The sequence below is a fragment of the Hydra vulgaris genome, chromosome 12, assembly GCF_038396675.1.
Source record: "Hydra vulgaris chromosome 12, alternate assembly HydraT2T_AEP".
Classification (NCBI taxonomy): domain Eukaryota; kingdom Metazoa; phylum Cnidaria; class Hydrozoa; order Anthoathecata; family Hydridae; genus Hydra; species Hydra vulgaris.
The window spans coordinates 44,122,551-44,143,577 of NC_088931.1; the positions used below are offsets into that span (position 1 = coordinate 44,122,551).

General features: G+C 28.9%; 1 protein-coding gene across 2 annotated transcripts in view; it reads left to right on the plus strand.

Annotated features, from left to right (window-relative positions):
• The first annotated feature begins 8,599 nt into the window (after positions 1 to 8,599).
• LOC101239838 (proteasome adapter and scaffold protein ECM29) overlaps positions 8,600 to 21,027 on the plus strand; it is a 197,031-nt gene continuing 184,603 nt past the window's right edge. The window contains exons 1-2 of one of the 2 annotated variants that reach the window (XM_065813388.1): positions 8,600 to 8,778; positions 20,756 to 20,886. In XM_065813388.1, the coding sequence (XP_065669460.1) occupies positions 8,745 to 8,778; positions 20,756 to 20,886 (165 nt within the window). In that variant the 5' untranslated portion in view covers positions 8,600 to 8,744. The remainder of the gene's footprint in view (positions 8,779 to 20,755; positions 20,887 to 21,027) is intronic. The other variant, XR_010642456.1, reaches the window with a different exon arrangement.

The window sequence follows — 21,027 nt, forward strand, 5'->3', positions numbered from 1 at the left end:
TCACGGTTAATTTTCTGGTTCAGTTTTTCTTCTACTACTTTACCATCAAAATGGAGAACAAGTTTTTTACCTCTTAATTCATCTCTATAAAATTCTTGTATTTCAATAACTTTGTGTGCTACAGTTTCATAGCGTTTCTGTCTCACAGTCTTTCTATTTAATTTTAAATCTTTCATTTCTACACCTAAGTAGTTCATTACACAAGCAATAAACATAGTTTGATCTCTGTAACTTGTCCCTTTTCTTACACTTAAAGGTATTGTCGCGGCCATAAGACCATCTCTGGTAATAATATTATGATCAATAATGGTAGTTTCATGCGCTTGTTTTTCTTTATTTATTTTAGATATTTGAATTTCATAGGAATTGTCTTCTTTCTGCTTTGAACTCATATCTTTAGAATCTAGATAAAATATAAACTATATAGGAGTTTTTTTACAAAGGCTTAATAAACAAAAAAAAAAAATAAAGGAGTAAAAACTAAATATAAAGGAGTTTTTTTACAAAGGCATAAACAATTTATTAAAGCAAATAAATACCTGATACTAAACATATCCTTCCTTTATTGCAATTTAGTTCTACTTCCAGACCATGATCAGCTGAAAGACACTTAGTGACTTCAAGGCATACAGAAATATCTTTTTCAATTTCCATTATGAGTTCAAAAGAGCCATCTGTCAACATTTTCTTACTGTATTTTTCATACTTTACATATCTCTCCATTCTTCTTTCAACTCTTGCTTCTAATTCCTTATTTTTAATGTGACTAATGAACTGAACTCTTTCATTCCTCTGACCTTCAATGAATGAAAGATCTTCCATTACACTTTCTTTGTTTCTAGGAATATCGATACTTTGACGGGTTAGTTCAACTATGTTTGCTTTTCCAATATCAAAAAGACCTTCGATTATACCCTTAAAAAAATTACTTATAGTAATGTATTAACATACTCTACACATTAAATCTTAATATGAAATATTATTATACAGATCTACATATATTACAAAATAATGTTATATGTCTTTACTTGAAACTCTATAATTTTTTGTTCTCTCATATCTATCTTCCAAGTTAGTTTTTCTTGTTTTACCATAAGCTACCACTTTTCGTGAAGTTTTACAAATTTTTCAAAAATTTTTGATTTAGAAATTAAATAGTTGCCAAATCCACAGAGTTTCTAGAAGTTTACTATTTTTCGGAGGAGACAAAAGTTTTCATTTTCTCGCTTACATGTAGGGTTTTCTTTGCATACCAAAACTTTTGCCAGTTGCACATGCAAAGTTTGTATTTAAGCTTTTAAATCGATTTGACCTAGAACTAATAAGATATTGTTAATGTCTTAAAACTGTTTTATTAGTAGGGAGCATATAAGTAGATACAATGGTCTTCTGATATTTGTATTTAAGATATATAAAGAATTGTTTTTTACTTTTTTTGCTTTTCCCATCCTCATTTGTAAATGCACTAATTAATTAGTTTTCTAAATTCATAAATGTGCAGGAAATATTCATTTTATTAGTTCATAACAAAGCATAATTGAGCTTAATGCTAATAAAAATTAAAAAAAAAAAAAAAAAAATGACAAATATCATAAAAATCAATTTTTACATAAAGCATTTAGTGTGGTCAAAAACAAACTTCTGGGACCTTTTGAAATTCGTAATGAGGCGGAGAACAGCTTTAAACGTAGTGGTAATTTTTGAAAAAAAAAAAAAAGAAATTGTCACCCTAATATATATATATATATATATATATATATATATATATATATATATATATATATATATATATATATATATATATATATATATATATATATATATATATATATATATATATATATATATATATATATATATATATATATATATATATTGCACCAAAATACCATTTTCAGCACCAAACTCAGCGGGATACGGCCAGATACATCGATACACGATACGATACAGTGGGAGCACCAAGTTCAGCGGTATATGTATTTTTGTTTAATTACAATAATAAAAAGCGATTGGTTTACAGAACACAATCAGTTTTAAGAAAAGCAAAAATGACTAGAAATGTTTCTGTCTTAGTTTTGTATCTTTTGTAATCTTAAGCTACCTAAAATACACAGTTTTGATTTCATTTTGTAAAAGTAACTTTAAAAATCAGTTTTTAAAAGCTAAAAAAAAAGTGTGAGTGGATCCTAACCTCATCTTCGAGTACATAAAAAGGGGCGTAGCAGAAGTATGTGTGAGTGGATCCTAACATCATCTTCGAGTACATAAATGATAAAAGTAATAAGAAAGTTGCAAAATTTTAACCTTTAAAGATATTTAATTTTCTTGAAAAAATCTTATTTATAGTACAAAAGATTTTTCAACATAACATCGCGCACAGATTATGCAAGTTGATAGGGGTTTTAAATGAAAAATATTCAGTCATAAAGTCAAAGCAAGAATACGTATGGTTTTATATATATACAGGATCGTACTAAGGGCGGGAGCAACCGGGCCTCGGTCCGGGTTGGCGCCAAACTTGGAGGGGCGCAAAATTCCTCAAAAAATAAATTAAAAGAATATTATTATCACTTGAAAGCTAATTTTTATGGAGTCTCTTTGATGTTGATAAAAAAAGTTGCGCCTCCTCACATAAACTTCAACTTATAAATGGTCATTGAACAGAAGAGCGCCCTTTAGCACTAACATTGTTGATATATTTTTACAAAATTATCTTCTTTTAATGGAGAACATTCAATATTAATTTTACTTATATTTGTTATACTTTAAGACTATTTGGACAGTCCCATTATTAGACAATAAAGTTTAAATAATTTTACAAAAGATAAAGTTTTTTAAAAAAAAAAGGAAAAAATTATTTTTTAGATTGCTAAAAACGAATCATTGGTTTCCAAAACTTAGTTAATACATTTTGTGAACATTAAGATTCAATAATGAATTGAACTAAAAAATTATCTGGCACTTAATTTAAAAAAAGAAAAGACGAAAAACGTGGCAGGTAAGTCCACATTAATGATGAAACCTATACAATTGAGAAAAGGCTTTGTGGAACTTATTGAATGTCATCAAAAAATCAAAGAAGGTCTTGCAACAGTAAAAAATCAGATACGGATTTCTAAAGATTTACAACAGTGGAGCCAATATGTTTGGAAAATACAATGTCGTCCAAGCTCACATCCATTTTCTCTGAGATTAAGCAAGATTTGTACCATGTGTAGCTTACACTTTGAATCTTATTGATTTCTATGCGCTGAGGTTTTCTTTCTTTAATTGACCGGGAAAATAAGCTGTTTTAATATAAAAACATTTCAATTGCTATAACAGTAAAAAAAAAATTAAAGGATTGAATGCTTGCAATCAGAATCAAAGATACCGCAGAAAAAGTCAACCAGGATGGAATTGAAGGTGGCTTTCCATTCAAAAGAAAGCGCAAATAAAGTGGATGGCAATTTATGACGCTGAGGAAAACTTGCACCTACTCACAGCAGAAACAAAATTTGGTTCCCAGTGCAAACTTGTGTTTTATAGCATTATTACACAAATTAAATGGCGGTTTAAGGCTATGACTGCTGTATCCTCCGATTTTTACATCCTCTCTGAACATTCAATCTCTAAGAGTTCAGTGGATGAACTTAATACAAAAGCTAAAAAATATCTTAGATTTACGAGACAGATTTAGATTGTTCTGGTTTTCAGTCAGAAATGGCAAGTTTTAAATATCAAACTGCTGAAATAATGGAAAACTTTAAAAAATCTAGCTCAACTGACATTTTGAAGTTCATTAATAAATATTAATTGGCTGATGCCTACCTTAACACGGCAATTTCTATTCGCATCTTCCTCACTATAGCAGTCAAAGTTGCTACTTCTGAAAGAAGTTTCAGTAAACTTAGGCTCATAAAAAACTAGGGTTTCCGATCGGTTTTAACCGATAACCGAAAATCGCGGTCTTTATTCCAAACTGATATAAATGAAAACCGTCGGTTTTCAAAAACGGTTTTGGCGGGTTTTTTGTAAAATGTCTTTTGAATTTTTATTTATTATAGAAAGGTTTAAAAAATCAAATTTGTAAGTAATTAAATTTTTATTTTATTAATTAGAATGTATTTTGTTAGAAAGCTTAACATGTCTTTTCATTTTCAAAATTATTCAAGTATTCCAAAAAGTAATATGTTCGAATATCGAATAAAACACGCAAATATATTCGAATATAAAGTATTCAAATACTCAAATAGGATGGTCTATTCTTTATATTAAAGATTTTTATTCCTTGAAAAAATAAACGGATATTTTTAGTGTACATTTTGGTTCAATAAAATATTATGTATAGGTATATAATAAAAATAATTCACGATAATGTTTTTATCAGTTATTCAACTTTTTGAAATATATTTATCTTCCAGATAAATCATGTCATCAGTGTGGATATTTACTGCCCTGCGTAAATTCCAAATTCAAGGGATGTTGAAGGCATCTGTGATAGATATGGTTTTGTTGTAACATACTCCGGTGGATCCACAACTACTATGCGAAATTATATTTTGCGTAATGGAATTACTATCAATAGTCCTTTGACTGGAGAATAAAACAGCAGCTTAATCCACCACCAAAAAAATAAAATAAAACCATGGGCAGTTATTTACAAAAAACGAGTCACATAGAAATTGTAGCTGATTTAGCTACAGATGGTGTTTCGATTAATACGATAACGAACAACAAATTTTTTTCGCTCATTGATTTAACAAGAGGAAACCATCTTCCTAAAAGTCCAACAAATGTGATGAATTTAATCCCTCAAAATTTTTCTGATAAAAAGAAGTAATGAAACAAGAAATTATCGAAAAAATTCAAATGGGACATAAATTCAGCGTAACGCATGATGAATATCTTTGAGGAACAGAAGGTGCATTAATGTCAACCTGCATGAAAGCGAATATAAAAAAAACTATAAAACTAGCCTCATTAGTATTTATATTTCCTGTCTAGCTGAATGTTTAATACAAAATATTAAGGGTCATTCAATTTGATTTTGTGACTGTATCGAAAGAGATGCAATAGGTTCTACTCGAAATGGTGCAGCAATCAACAAAAAGCTCATGCAATTAACGGGCATTGTTGATCAGTTTTGCTTTAATCATGCAATTCATTTTACTTTAATCATGCAATTCATTTTGGTGTATGCAACGCGTTATATAAAAAAAAAGTAAAGACAAAAACCTACCGACGAAACTTACCCAAGGAAGAAGATGAACATGGAATTTACGAGGGCAATTTTAGTTTTGATTCAGCAAAGAATGAGATTAATGTTGACTACCCTGAGATTTTTTATGAATGCACAAAAAGTAGTGAAACTCATAAAAATGTCATTAGTATATTATATTTTAAATTTATTTATAAAAACAGAAACCTTGATCAAAAAACAATAAAGAAGACAAGACTATTTTACATTAAAGGAAATTATAAAGAACTTTCAAATTATTTTTCAAGTTTTGATTGGGAAAATGAGTTTACGGATTTAAATGCTAGCCAATCCAAATATCATACTGGATGAAGTAAATTTATTCCAAATATAAATTATGATACAAGTAAAAATTATGCTCCTTGGATGACTAAAGAGCTTCGGAAAATGATAATGTTAAAAAAAAAGTTATGATACAAGTGCTGGCATTCAAAATTTAAAGAAACTGAAATGGTAAATGGCCCTAAAACCTTGAATAAAAATGTAAAAAAAAGAGTTAATGAAGACATAAGAGCTTTTAAAATAATTCTGGCTAAAAACTCAAAAAAAACAACCTAAGAGTATTTACTCATATTTAAGAAGTAAAACAGTTATAAAAAAGATTTAATTAAAGCACTTAAAACTGTTGATGGTTTAATTATAACAAATGTGATAGATATTTTGCAACCAGGAAATTGCATTAACTACTTGGTTGCAAAACATTACAGTTATTACATAATTAATTATAAAAATTCCCAACTTCCTGTGAAAATTTTTTTCTATAATTTGAACTTTTTGATGTTTAGACATTCTTCCTGATGAACATACCGATGGAGAAACATGCTGTTAAAGAATATATATATATATATATATATATATATATATATCATCGACTTGCTATTTATCAAAAAGTGATTACAAATACATTTACCTTGCGATAGTATAAATGACATTTAGATTTTGGAGCTTCACAACTTTTAAATAAAGCTGAGTTGGGCCCCCTTTGAGTCCCGAGCCAGCTTAAAGCGGCCCTGTATGAAAGTATTTATAAAAATCACAAGCGTTGAAAAAAAAAAATTAATGAAATACAAAAAGTTTAATCGAAAGTTTAATTACGTATAAATAATGCTAACATGCTATGAAATAGATAAAACTTTAAGAGGGTAAACAAAAAACTTGGCAATAGTTATAATAGTACATATTATTGTTATTAAATGAACAAACAAAAACACTGTACAACAACGAAAAAAAAACGGAAATGCCATTGACACTACCTTATGTATTTTGATTTGGAGATTACAAAAAATGTCCTTTTTGTTGTGTGACCCACCAATTTTGGTTAAATTCACATTTTCAAATTTTCGATTTTCACTATGAAAGTTGTCAATGTGATTTTTAATATATTTATTAGCAGTTGTTAATGATTTATTTATTAGCATTTCTTTATCATATACCTATTTGTATTTGTTTAACCTTGTATTAGACTAAATGTAAGTCTGTTTTATTTTAGATAAACTACAGTTAGCTAAGTAATATATAGATATAATACAGTGTATACTGAAGCAAGAAATGCCCAGAACTTGTAAAAATCAAGCCGACAACTTTTGCTACATTTGTGGCAAACTGACTTTAAAGAGATGCAGACGAAGATTGACACCACATGTGAAAAAACTGTATAAACTATACTTTGGTTGCAAAGTCGGCGACCAGGATAAGATCTGGGCGCCTCATGCATGCTGTGTGAGGTGCGTTAGTTCACTATCGTGGTGGGCGAACTGGACTGGTCGAGGACCAACATTTGGGGTGCCAATGGTGTGGCGTGAACCCCAAAATCATTGCTCAGATTGCTATTTCTGTTCTGTTAACATATCAGGTCGCAATTCTAAGGGTAAGAAAGCTATAGTGTACCCAAATCTACCTTCAGCTATTCGTCCTGTTCCTCATTCAGCTGAACTCCCTGTTCCTGAACCTTCATCGGAAATCCCAAACACGGACAGTTCTGATTCAGACGAGGATACTGATGACGATGATAGTTACGAGTTGCCAGAAGATACAGAGCGTAAACCCCACTTCATAACAGGATCTGACCTGAAAGATCTCGTTCGAGATTTGTATTTAACAAAGCAACAGAGTGAATTGCTGGCTTCACGTCTCCAGGAGTGGCATCTGTTGGCTGGTGATGCAAGAGTGTCATCATTTAGAAAGCGGTCACGGGAACTGCAGCAATACTTCTCTATGGATAAAGAACTTTGCTTCTTTAATAACATCAGTGGATTGTTTGATGATCTAGGAATACAATACGATTCATCTATGTGGAATTTGTTTATTGACGCATCACTTTACAGTATTAAGGCAGTATTACTGCATACTGGAAATGTACTGCCTTCAATTTCCATAGCACATTCGGTAACCCTGAGGGAAAGCTATGTGAATATATTACTTATTCTGGACAGAATTAAATACAGATGGTCCATATGTGCAGATTTGAAAGTTGTTGCTATACTAATTGGATTGCAGGCTGGTTTTACTAAGCACATGTGTTTCCTCTGCAAATGGGATAGCGGATGAAATCAGAACATTATATGAGGAAATGTTGGCCACAACGAGAAACATTTGAGGTTGGTTCCCATAACGTCATTCATGAACCTCTTGTGGATAAAGAGAAGATCATCTTGCCCAATCTTCACATCAAGCTTGGAATCATGAAACAGTTTGTAAAGGCGTTAGATCACGACAAACCAGCATTTCAGTAATTGCAGACCAAATTTCCTAAAATCAGTGACGCCAAAATTAAAGAGGTCATTTTCGTGGGGCCCCAAATACGAGAACTGATGCTGGATGAAACGTTTTCGGGAACGATGGATCAATATGAACTTGCAGCATGGGATGCATTCAAACGGGTGCGCCAGGGATTTCTTGGAAAACATATTGCACCAAATTACGCTGATTTGGTAGACAGATTAATTGCATCCTATCAACAACTGGGTTGTAACATGTCGCTGAAGCTCCACTTTCTTCATTCCCATCTTTCCTTCTTCTCTGTCAATGGAGATGTATATGATGAAAATGGTGAGCGCTTTCATCAGAGTATTACCACAATGGAAAACAGATACAAGGGAAAGTGGAGCCCCGCCATGCTTGCAGATTACTGCTGAAATTTGGTTCTTGTTTTTTTCAAAAAGTTAAAATTTGTTGTACAGTGAAATTAGAGGTTGAAAAGTTAAATCGAATGAAAAGATGTAATCATTTTAAGATTTTTCTTAAATTAACAAGTCCGTAGTCGATTAAATCGACTAACTTCGACTTTCGACTCTTAGTCGATTTAGTCGAAGTCGTTAACAGCAAAAATAGTCTCCTCATCGATCAAAATTTTTGCCCCGCATTTTCAAAATAATTTTAGTCCGTAAGGTTCGGTTAAGACTGATGTGATCAGAATAGGTCCGGTAAAGTATTTGACAACGTTTTGAAAATATTTAAAAACGTTTTTAAATTAAAAATTTAGAATAGCACAAATAGTAACTGTGAAATGGAAGTAACTGATTGCACTCAAGATGATTTAGGTAAAATAGATTTATTCTAAAAAAGGTTAAAGACAATAAAAATTGCATATTATTTGCTTAACATTTTGGACCAAGTCTGAATTGTTATGCAAACTAGTTCTGAACAATTAAAAAGATATACTTTGTCGCTAATATTCTTAGCCATCTCAACCTTCTTAAGATAAAAAATTATTTAAATAAAAAGCTACAGTGAAAAAATTCAAAGAAAAATTAAAAGGTAAATGCAATTTCAAATTAAATAAAAGAGTATTTAAAAAAAAAAAAAGTCTCAAAAAAACGAGGCACAAAATTTAGTAAAAAAAAAACACAATATGTTTCTGTAAAAACTTGTGTAGTTATATATTACACATATATTATAGGCGCTACTGCAGTTTCTCCCCCCCTTTTTTTTATTGATGATTATGATAGAGAATTTAATGCTGATCAAGAATCGTATAAAAACATAGGTCTGAAAAATAAAAAAAAGTGCTCTAATTCGCTGTTGAAGTTTAAAAAATTACACTAAAAATCGCTAATATTCGCCATTTTTTTAAAACGTTTTTTAAAAAGTTTACATTTTGAAATCAATAGTTTTTATTGTCGTCAAAATTAAATTATATTTAAATTAAATTAAATGTTTTTATTGATATATTTTATATATTTTTAAATAATTTTTTAAAAATTAATTTAAGATTTTGCTTTTTAAATGCACATGCATCAACTGAAAATAGGGATTGACGCAATTGAATGAACATACATCGACTGACAAATAGGGATTGGCACAACTAAATGCACATACATCGACTGACAAATAGGGATTGGCACAACTAAATGCACATACATCGACTGACAAATAGGGATTGGCGCAATTAAAAGTACATGATTTGAGACAGGGTTAGGGTTTGGGCTAGAGATAAATCAGAAAATAATGCGCTCAGCATTTTTCAACAGTTTTGCTTTACATTATTGATAGAAACCAGACTTTTTTAAATTCATCGTTGAATAGAATTTTATCTATTACAGAGTATGAAAAAATGGCGAATATTGCCTTTTTTTATTGTAATTTTTTAAACTTCAACAGTGATTTAGAGCACTTTTTGTTGGTTTTCAGACCTATGTTTTTATACGATTCTTAATCAGGATAAAATTCTCTATCATATTCAGCAATAAAAAAAAAAGGGGGGGGGGGGAGAAACTGCAGTAGCGCCTTAAACATATATGACTACACACTTTATCTTTTTTTTCTGATCTGAAAGTATTAAAATAAATCTCCTAAGTGTGAATAACTAAAAACTTTAACCTAATTATTTAGATTTTTGAAATCACTTTTTAATTTTGTTTTGTATTTGAAAGACTCTTTGAATTTCTTTGATTTAGTTGCTCCAGATTGCTAGGTTGATTCTACTAGCTAAATTGCAATGATGTTTCAACCAAATGTAGTTTTTCTGATTAAGGAATTTCAATTATATACATTAAATTTATTTTCAGAAACATTCTTAACTATCAAACCATAGAATTTTAATTAAAATTTTTAAAATCTTGTTAAATTGAAGATTTTATACAGTTATACAGTTGAAATCTTGTTAAATTGAATATTAGAAAGAATAATAATGCAAGAGTCTCAAGTAAAATGTGTGACACTAGTTTGAGATTTATAATTTCTTATGTATAATTTTATCTTCAGTCTTGGATAAGACTATGAAACTCAATATTATTTTCCATTCATATTTGCATACATTTTGGAACATCTAGATACAAAGTTACTTGTTATTAGGTTTTACATAAAATTTTGGGTTGTTATATCTATATAATAGTAATCTAAATACATGATATATTTAGTAATAATATATTAACTTATATTTATCTATACTAGCAGTAAGCAACCCGTAATACGGGTTATTAGTAATTAAATCATCAATAACAATAAAAATAAAAAATAAAACAATTTTCAATTACAAAAGTATTATTTGCATTTTATTGTTAGTAGATTTAGGATAATAACAGCCTCCAGAATAATTAACAAAGAAAATATTATAAAAAGGCTAGACAACACAACGTAATAACACTGGCAAATAACACCACAACATAATAAGATATTTTGTTAACTAAAATACTTGAAGCTAAAAAATTTTTATTTATTACAATATTTGAGCAATCGAGGGATAATTATAGTTAAACGATTTGAACAATTATATTTTAAATTTATTTCTTATACCTGGTCATTATCAATTGTAGTATTAAAAAATACCCAAGAGCTCAGTAATTACATAAGTTTTACCAATTCTATCTGTACTAATTCTCATTTAAGTCTTATCTAAGAAGAAGGAAAGAGAGCGGAAGAGAAAGTTTTTTCCAATGCAGCATGTTAAAAAAAAAATTAAAAAGACATGCAATTAATAATAGTAACTGGTTATGTTACCAATAAACAAAATTATTTTTACCCTAGCTAAAATTAATTTCCAGCATTTCTTAATTAGTTCCAGCTTCTCAAACTGTTGACTAATGATTAATAGAAAAAATTTCACGTCATATTAAGTTTACAAAATTAAAACCATGTTTCAACAGTAAGCAAAATAATCAAGTGATGACAAAGGCAACTAAAAAAACAGAAAGAACATAAATATGTTTGAAATTACAAAAAAAAATAAAATCATTTAAAGTTGAAACTGTTATTAATTGTTACTATAAATAGTCAAATTCATACTTTGCTTTGTTCTAAATTGTCTAATGTAAAATCAAATTAACAGACATTAACACCGCTTGACACTGAATTCTGGAAAGTAAGTCTTCTGCTCGATGAGCAGCAATTCTTACATATTATTGGCAATTAATTTCATCATGATCTATCTCTTTCATTTAAAAATTATTTTCAAGTTGTCTATTACCATTTACACAAATAACTTCTTCGAACCTAATATTAGCCATTTTAATTTCACTGTTATCATTAAACATGTTACCAGTAATAATACTACTGTTACAACTGAATAATAAATGAACGTAAAAGAACTTTACGAATTATGATCATAACAGAGCAATAATAAATTAGTAAAAACCCTTCTAATTCTTATTTTTTCTTTCTTCTACACAGTGTTTCTCCATCAGTAGGTTCATCAGGAAGAACCTACTGATGGAGAAACACTGTGTAGAAGGGTTCTTCTTGACATCTGAAAGTAAAAAACCTAGAACAAACAAGCATTTATTAAAACTACTTTACAAATTAAATTAAACAGAAAACAACATTAATTCTCCTTGAAAGCTACGAAAAACTTTTCAGCTCAAATTTGCTTGCAAACCTTGTTTGTAAAACAACGTGAATAAGAAAAGTATTTAGAAAAGCCTAGAAACCACTTAAAAATTAGGTATGCAACATTGAACTTTATTTTATTTTCTAAAAAAGAACAAAAATAGGTAATAGCATTACAGAAATATCCATGTCAATAAAATAATAATCGACATAATAAAATAAGCTAGGTTTGAAATAATTGCATTCAATGTATATTGAATTATAATAATTTAGTACTTTTTAAAACTTTTTTTTTCTTTTTTTTAATAAATAAATTTAAAAGTAGTAATAAACAATTTTATGATAAAGTATTGGTATAACTCATAAAAAATTGTTAGGCCTCATCCATAGCCCTACTTACTTTCCATACCCCCTACTTACTTTCTAAAAAGTTAAAAATAAGCTCAATAAAAACAAAACTGCTAGAAAAAGACTATAAATAAAGATTAAAGAGTAGCTAATACAAAAAAAATATAAACAATTTAAAAAAGTAAAAAGAGTGATCCTTTCGACTTTTTATCTAATAAAAATATAATATACAATTTGCTAAACTATTTTCTATACTTACTTTTTTATAATATAATTTTAATATTGCTATTATAATTTATCTAATATTTCTAAACTAATAAATAATAGTTAGATTCCAAAAAGTAAAAAGTTTTTACTTGCTTAGCTTGCTCTTGCTCAACAGACCGCGTGCATTTTAAGAACACGCTTATCAAGATCAGAAAAGCCTAGTAACTAATTAAAACTACTTTAAAAAGGAAAGTGAAACGACACTACTTCTATTAAATTACAGTATTAATATTTAGATTTGAGAATAAATTTGTGTCCTTTTTTTACCACTCACCACTATATAGTGGGTTGCAGGCAAAAGTAATAAAATGATTTGGTTTACGAGATCATTTTATTACTTGAACTTTTTAATTGTAACCATAGCATTTTCATAGTTCTTTTTAAGACTTCCTAAGTGAATAGAAAACTATAACGCACCCTGGTCTAACATTATAGTTGTTACTAAGGTTGCTTACATCTTCATGTAAGGCATCATATTGCATGCTTCTCAGTTTGCTTTGGTTATTTCTATGAAAGCAAGACACTGCTCTTTAATTTTAACATATACATCAGCAGCATATTGCTGAAATAGTTTCTTGCCATGATTTAACATGATTTCTAACCAATGTTGTATGTTCAGGGTTGCGAACCAATTATGTCATTTCTTGGAAAAAAGTGAATAAGCCATAGGATCTAAGTTAGCTGACATACTCAATATAACTTCTAAATGACCTTTTGGGTAAATAACTTCCCTGGAAGCAGGTGGAACACCATCTTCTCCAACGAATACAACTGCAACTTCACTAACTATAGTTTGCAAATAAAACATTAAATTATGTAAGCAAAGTTGATTGCGATGTTATTGTTTCTAAAATTTACTGCTGCAAGTGGGTCAGAGATAATCAGTTGATAATGTTGAGGAAATATCTTGATCTGGTCTAAAATTACCTACACCATGAAAAACTTGACCAAATATTTTAAAACATGGCGGCCTATGATTCATAGGTTAAACCACATTATCAGTAAATAAAGCAAAATAAAGACAGACTTTAAGTTCTAACATATTTAAAAAAATTGAAATTAGAATTATGATATATATATCTTCCTGTAAGTCTTGTAAAAATTGCGGAAATAGTGAAAATAGAAGCAAAACTACCTTTCTATTATAGCAACATAAAAAATGTGCTTCATCAAGAAATTTTTTAGCACAGCAATGCTGACAGATCTGGTTTATTTCTCCTAAATAATTATAATCTAGAATAGTATCACTTTTTGCTATACAATATATTCTTTTTGTCTAGGCCAATCTCTTTCATTTATGTGGTTATTACTTTCAACTCATCTAACCATGATGTTTTAATTTAAGTATAAATTAATTTCTTCTGACCAAGCAGCATTTCTTACATTTTGATGACAATTAATTTCAGCTTGCCTAATCATTTCACTAAATTATCAATTATTTTTAAGTTGATAGTATTTCTTCTAATAATTTATTTAAGCCTAATATCATCCATTTAAATTTCACTATTATCAATAAACATATTAACAGTGGTATTACTACTGTAGTAACAAATAAACACAAAAGAATTTCAAGAGTTATGATCTTTTCTTATAAGATTATTTTCTAATGATAATAAACAACTTTGATTAATCGCCATTATTTTAAATAGATAAAAAAAATAAAGAAATTAAAAATATCAAAATATTAATAGTCTAAAGTTGTAAACATATCTATCAAGAGATAAATTATGTTCAAGTAAAAATTAACAAAAACCTGCAATCTTAATAACACAGATATTACTTAATAATAAAAAAAAAACATAATGTTGAATCTTACTTGGTTTTTTTATCTATAAAACAAATTTGTTTAACTATTTAAAAGAAAAAAAAAAGAAAAAAATCAAAATGCCTTATGTAATGTAAAGCAATATATTTGAAAAAAATTAATGCAATTACTTTAGAATATATGATATATAAACCTCTACAATTTAACTTATTAGTTTCATTACCATTGAGGTCAAAAATTAAAATAATTTATTATTATTATTTAAAATAATAATTTTTAAAATGAAAACCTATATAATTTAATTTAGGATTTATCCATATTTTTTTTGGCAATGTCAGTCAGTATATTTTTATCTAAAGTAATAAAAAAACATGAAACCATTTAAGAACAAATTTAAAAATATAAATATATATTCAGACACCTTAAAAAGGAGAATAACACAACATTCTTTTGACAACTTCCCACAGAGTTTATTTTACTTTTTTCTATACCTTATTTTTTTTTATTTTAAAAGAAAGTATACATATAGATACATAGAATTAAAAAATACACTGAAATATACGCAAATTTATGTATATACACTTACATGTCCACAAATAACAGTCTTATTTTATTTAAAGAAAAGGAAACAGGCTATAAAAATTAGAAAAATACGAATAACCAACAACAAACAAACATTTATTTAAATTTTTATTGTAAAATTAAACAATAAACAACATTAATTCTTCTTGAAACTAAGAATTTATCAGCTCTAATTTGCTTGCAGACCTTCCATAAAAGACCGCGTGGAATATAGAACCGCGTATAGAAAAACATAGACACAACTTTAAAAACGAAAGTAAAACGACACTAACACTATTAAATTACAGTATTCATATTAAGATATCTATCTATCTATGACTATATAAATATATATATATATATATATATATTTATATATTTATATATATATATATATATATTTATTTATTTATATATTTATATATATATTGTTTATTAAATTTTTTTTTTTTAAACATCTTCGCTTCCAAAAGGACTCCAAGCAACCACTAAGTAGATTTGGAAATTACTGAAAGAGAAAAGATGAGGGTTGTAGAGCAAAATAACGATTGACAAACAACTTGAAGGATTACAAATTAAATGAATCAGGAAAGCAAGATAAAGGAAGCGAATTCCAAAGAACTGATGTTCAAGTAAAAAAACTTGAGGAATAAGAGTTTTTAGAGCACTTAGGAACAGTCATAAAAAAAGGATAAGACTTAGTTGAATGACGAGTAACACGATAATGAATTTTAGTAGATGGCACAAGAGACGCTAACTCTTTAGAGCAGTGCCCATTATAGTATTTGTGAAAGAAAGAAAGAGAAGTGGCGTTACGACTATGATAATGGTTGAAGGTTAGCTGCAAGAGCAGGTCCAACTATGTTTAAAATGCGTTTTTGCTAAAAAAGAAAGGACGTCATTAGAAGGTCCGCCCTAGATATGGCAACAGTATTCCATACAAGGCCAGATTTGAGATTTATAGAGATAGAGAACAGAATCCAGAGTAAAAAAGTGTCGAGCTCGATAAAGAGATGCAACCTTAGCAGATGCTAGTTTTGCAACGGATTTGATATACGGTTTCCAAGAAAGATTGGAAGTAAGAGTTAATCCTAGAAGATGAAGGGTAAAAGACTCATCGAATACATTACCGTTCATAAATATTGGAAAATCTAAATTATTGCGATAACGATTGGCTGAAAAAAAATTGAGTTTTATCTGAATTAAATTTTGTCAGCCACTGTGAGCCCCATGCTGTAGCAGAAGTAAAATCCATTTTCAAGCTCAAATGCCCCCTCCAAGCAATCATAAAGTGTTGGCTTTTTATCATGACCAGAGTAAATGGTAGTATCATTACCAAACAATGTCACCTTAGATGTGTGAATATCTGGAAGATTGCTAATGTAAATTAAAAAGACTATAGGGCCAAGAATTTCACCTTGAGGAACCCCAGAAGTTACAAAATATGAAGAAGAGTGCTGTCCATCGAGGACAACTTTTATTCTACGATTGGAAAGGAAGGATTCAATAATCTTAAAGATGTTACCAGATACACAGTAAGAACAAACATTATGGAGAAAACCAGCATGTCAAACTTTATCAAAATCTTTAGAAATGTCAAGTGCGATGGCCCTAACCTCTCCACCTTTATCTAATGTACGATAAAACCTATCAGTTATTACTGTTAGCAAATCATCTGTAGAACGAGAAGATTGAAATCCATGTTGATGATTAGAAAGTAAAATATTAGATTCAAGATGAGAGATTAAGTTTTTGTTAATTAAAGATTCAAAAATCTTTTTTATGATAGGAAGAAGATAAATGGGACGGTAGTTAGAAGAACCAGATTTCTCTCCAGAATTTGTGAAAATAGGGATAACAGATGTCGCTTTCCATCATGGTGGAAAACAAGACTCTGATAAGCACTTGTTGAATAGCTTTGAAAGTATAGACGACAGCTCCGGAGAACACTTCTGCAAGGCTATAACAGGTATGTTGTCCGGACAACAAGCTGTTAAAAAGTCTAAGCAGGAAATCACTTTAGATACAGAAGCTGGAGTGATACGAATGTCAAGCAATGGATCAACCTGTTTGACGACCAATTCTGGTAGAACACAACTAGTGGAGAAAGAGATGGTATTGATGAAAAGTTTTTAGCAAACAATTTAGCTTTTTCTTTATGTGAAGTGACGAAGTCTGAGCCATACAAGAAAGGTAGAATTAAAAATTTGCCCTAATTATTGATACTATTAAAGATTCTCCAGAAGTTGCGAGAGCCTAATTTTTGTGATGAAATACGAGATTTCATTACCTGAGAATAGCGGGCTTTGGCGTTAGACAAAACCTTTCTACAATGGTTCCTAGCTGTAATAAACAGACGTCTGTTTTCTGGAGAATTGTTTTGCTGATAGATAAGAAAGTAACGGTTTCGATAGGCAATTGCAGCAGCACAATGTGAGGAAAACAATTGAGAAGAGGGTTTGCCTGGATTTGTTGATAGGGAATAAAAGATTCCATGCCAGCCTCAATACATTAACTTATGTAAGAAGCACATTTAGATATAGAACAAAGAGAAAGGCGATAATGTAAAGTGGTGCTAAACGAAAGCACATAAAGAATAGTCTGTGGATTCAAACCTAGTTTCACGACAAATGGGTAAATTCTTACGAATGTAATTGCCCAGGCCAAGCATGTGACTATTGGAGTCTTTACGATTTAAAAGAAGATAGCCATCAACACTAAGATCACAAGATGAGACAGCTGAACTCAAATTTGTCTCACAAAGAGCAAGTAGGTCTAGTGAACTTTGCAAGAGATATGACTCAACAAAAGAAAAGTTACTTCGAAGACTATGAATGTATTAGTGAATGATAGGTTTAGAGAACTTGGTGATGGCGATGGTTTTTTGTGTTTTATTGATTTGGTACTTTATTTGTTTTTAATTTTTTAAAGAACTTGACTCAAGGCACGATAGTACTCAGTACACTATTTAATAGTCCAAGCAATTGCCTCATTACTATTAATAAACCCTAAGTTGTAACAAAGAGCTCCAAATGTGGCCTTGGCAATGCACACCAAAAGTACAAACAGGGACACAATCCATGCGCAACATAGTACTGTTAGTACTCTGATATTTTTTAGCTGTTGATGGAATCAGTCTCTCTGAGAACTACCACAAAGTTCGGGAAACCTGACTAACAGCTGGTCTTAGAACCATAAAACTGAGTTTTAGAGCTGTATCCTTATTAGGAGTTAATAGAATGAGTTGCCTAGTCATAAAAACAGAGACTCAAACAAAACCCATGCATTGAGTCAATAAGATCCATCATTCAACATCCAAAACTGGAGATAATGCTGATTCCTGTATATATCAGGGCTCGAATTAACACAAAAAAATCGAATTGCAAAAAAATATGGGGGGGGGGGAGCTGCATTAGTATAATATTGTATTTTGTAAAAATAACAATTACGAACTAATGTAGAAACATTAGTTCGTAATTGTTATTTTTTATGCATAATATCTCTTATATTTAAATATTATGTGATAGTTTTCTTGTTTAGCAGTGTTAAGCCTGAGTTATAATATAAAGTTTATGTTGCAGTTATAGTGTAATGAGCAAATTATAATGTAATGAGCAAGTAATATGTTTATTACTACTACGATATTACTTTTAGTAATTGTTTTTACTTTACATGATACTTTAAAAAGTAAAAGTAAAAAGGCAAATTTTACAATATTTAAACCACTTTAATTAGTTACAGAAAGCTATTAAATATGTTCATGCTGATAAAACATGTGTAATTTTTTAAAAGTATAGATTTGTTTTTGTAAAAAGCTGTAAAACAACAATAAAACAAACTGGGAAGTTGTTTTGATAATACTTGAGTTGATATAAAACAACTTTGTGACTTTGTTCATTTTTACTGTTTTATACAGTTAAGTAACATTAGGAACATAAAATTTGTTTTACATAAAATAAAACGAATTAAATTAAAAAGAATTGTTTAATTAATATATTATGTAATTATTATCATCATAAAACTTTAAACTTCATATTTGCTCAAAAATATGTATCTATAGACCAAACAAGTAAGATCAAAAATATGTATCTATAGACCAAACAAGTAAGATCAAAAATATGTATCTATAGACCAAACAAGTAAGATCAAAAATATATATCTATAGACCAAACAAGTAAGATCAAAGCAAAAAAACATTAGATACCCACGATTTTTAAAAATTATTGCTTCTTGATCTATTACTACTCAAAATTTAAGTATAGATGAGTTGCGAATCTTACATTCTCGTTTTCAAAGTAACATGCGCGTATACTTGTAGGCAGAAAAAGCAAATTATCAGAAACATAAAGATGTTTGAATGTTTTGTTAAGAAATTTATTCACTTATTGAGTTTTTAACAAAAATTAAATTATTTCAACTAGTTTTTGTATTGTTTGTTACTCAAAAAGATGTAAAAAGATGTGCACTTATAATTTATCAAGTTCCTTTTGGAAAATCAACTTTTAAAAGATGAAGACAGACTGGATTAATGCTAATCTATAACATAGAGACTGGATTAAAGCAATCCATAACATTTCATATAAGTTACTCTAATTTTTATTTCAATCCAAAAAAGAGAAGAGAAAATTATGCTATAATATATAAAAAAGGATCCTTATCAATATTCTCATCTACGATATAGAGCTTTATAACTATACTGAGAAAATAAATTATGACACCAAACTACCTAATAATAAGTCTGTTATTTCTAAATATTTTCAACTCAATAATAATAATAACAAACAATGTCAGCCATAACTACTTTCTCTTCATCACTTTATACAATGTTTTTCGTGAATAGCTTAAAGAGTTAAACCATTTGAACTTGTCACAAATTTAGACAGTGATCTAGCTGATTTTGTGTTTTTTTTTACTTTAAATAAAGATTACACCTGGGCTGGGTTACACCTGAAATTTTTGTCTACAAAACAAATCTACAAAATACGTGGTTAATAGACTTATTAGAAGCTTTTATCCATAAATAGCTTATTTTCCAGGATGATTAAAACTTGGTTTTTCTATCATCCTGGAAAATAAGCTATTTATGGATAAAAGTATATTCCCATACTAAAGAATTTACAATTTAATTAAATTTAAGTAAATATAGCTAAAAAATAATAATAATAATACCTTAAAATGTTTATATTGGCATAGCAGAGCCTAGCAATTCTTAGTTTAACCATTCTATTTGAAACTTTTATATTGAAAGGGCTTTCTAATAATGATTTTGTAGAACCATTTTCATATGGGGCAGAAAAGGCTCTTTAGCTGTGGTGAATCCAACATACCTATCATAAGCAAAGCTCTGTTCTCCTGAACCCTCCACCCTCTTACTCCAATAAAACTGCAGTATGGGTAGTAGGAGCTTGTAAACTTTAGATGGAAATCTTGACATTTGTAGTGTCACATAAAAATACCATTAAATCACATAAAAATTTCATTATATAAATTGTAATAATACTCATTATATGATCATTGGACTGATTTTTTTCTCATAAAAGATTGTGAATTCTTTTTATATATATCTTTATAAAGATCAGTTATTACTTTTGTATAGTTTATAATAATATGGGCTGTTAAAAACAACTTTAACTCTGTGTCTAATACTCACATTGCACTTGATTTTACATGTTCAATATTGCGACCAACAGAAGGTTAAAGATATTTTTATCAGCTATCTATTTTGATGACAAAAATTTTTTTTGTCAATAAAATATATTTTAAATTTATTTTGATAATAATAGTTTATTTTGATGACAGTAATTTATTTTTAGAGTTGGTTGAAAGAGTTTTTTTAAAGATTATTTTTGCTGAAACTGATGAGCAATTTCAAACATCACTTGGAATATATCTTCCTCCAGTACTTTTAAAGTTTGATAATGAAAGCTTGCAAGTAAAAAATAAGGTACTTTTGATTGCAAGTAAAAAATAAGTTTTATAAAAGTTTTGATTTTTACAATGATTTCATGACATGCTTTAAATAAAAATTTATAAAACAAGAATTAAAAGAAAATCTTTATTTTTTGCTTTTTTTGTCTAACTTTAA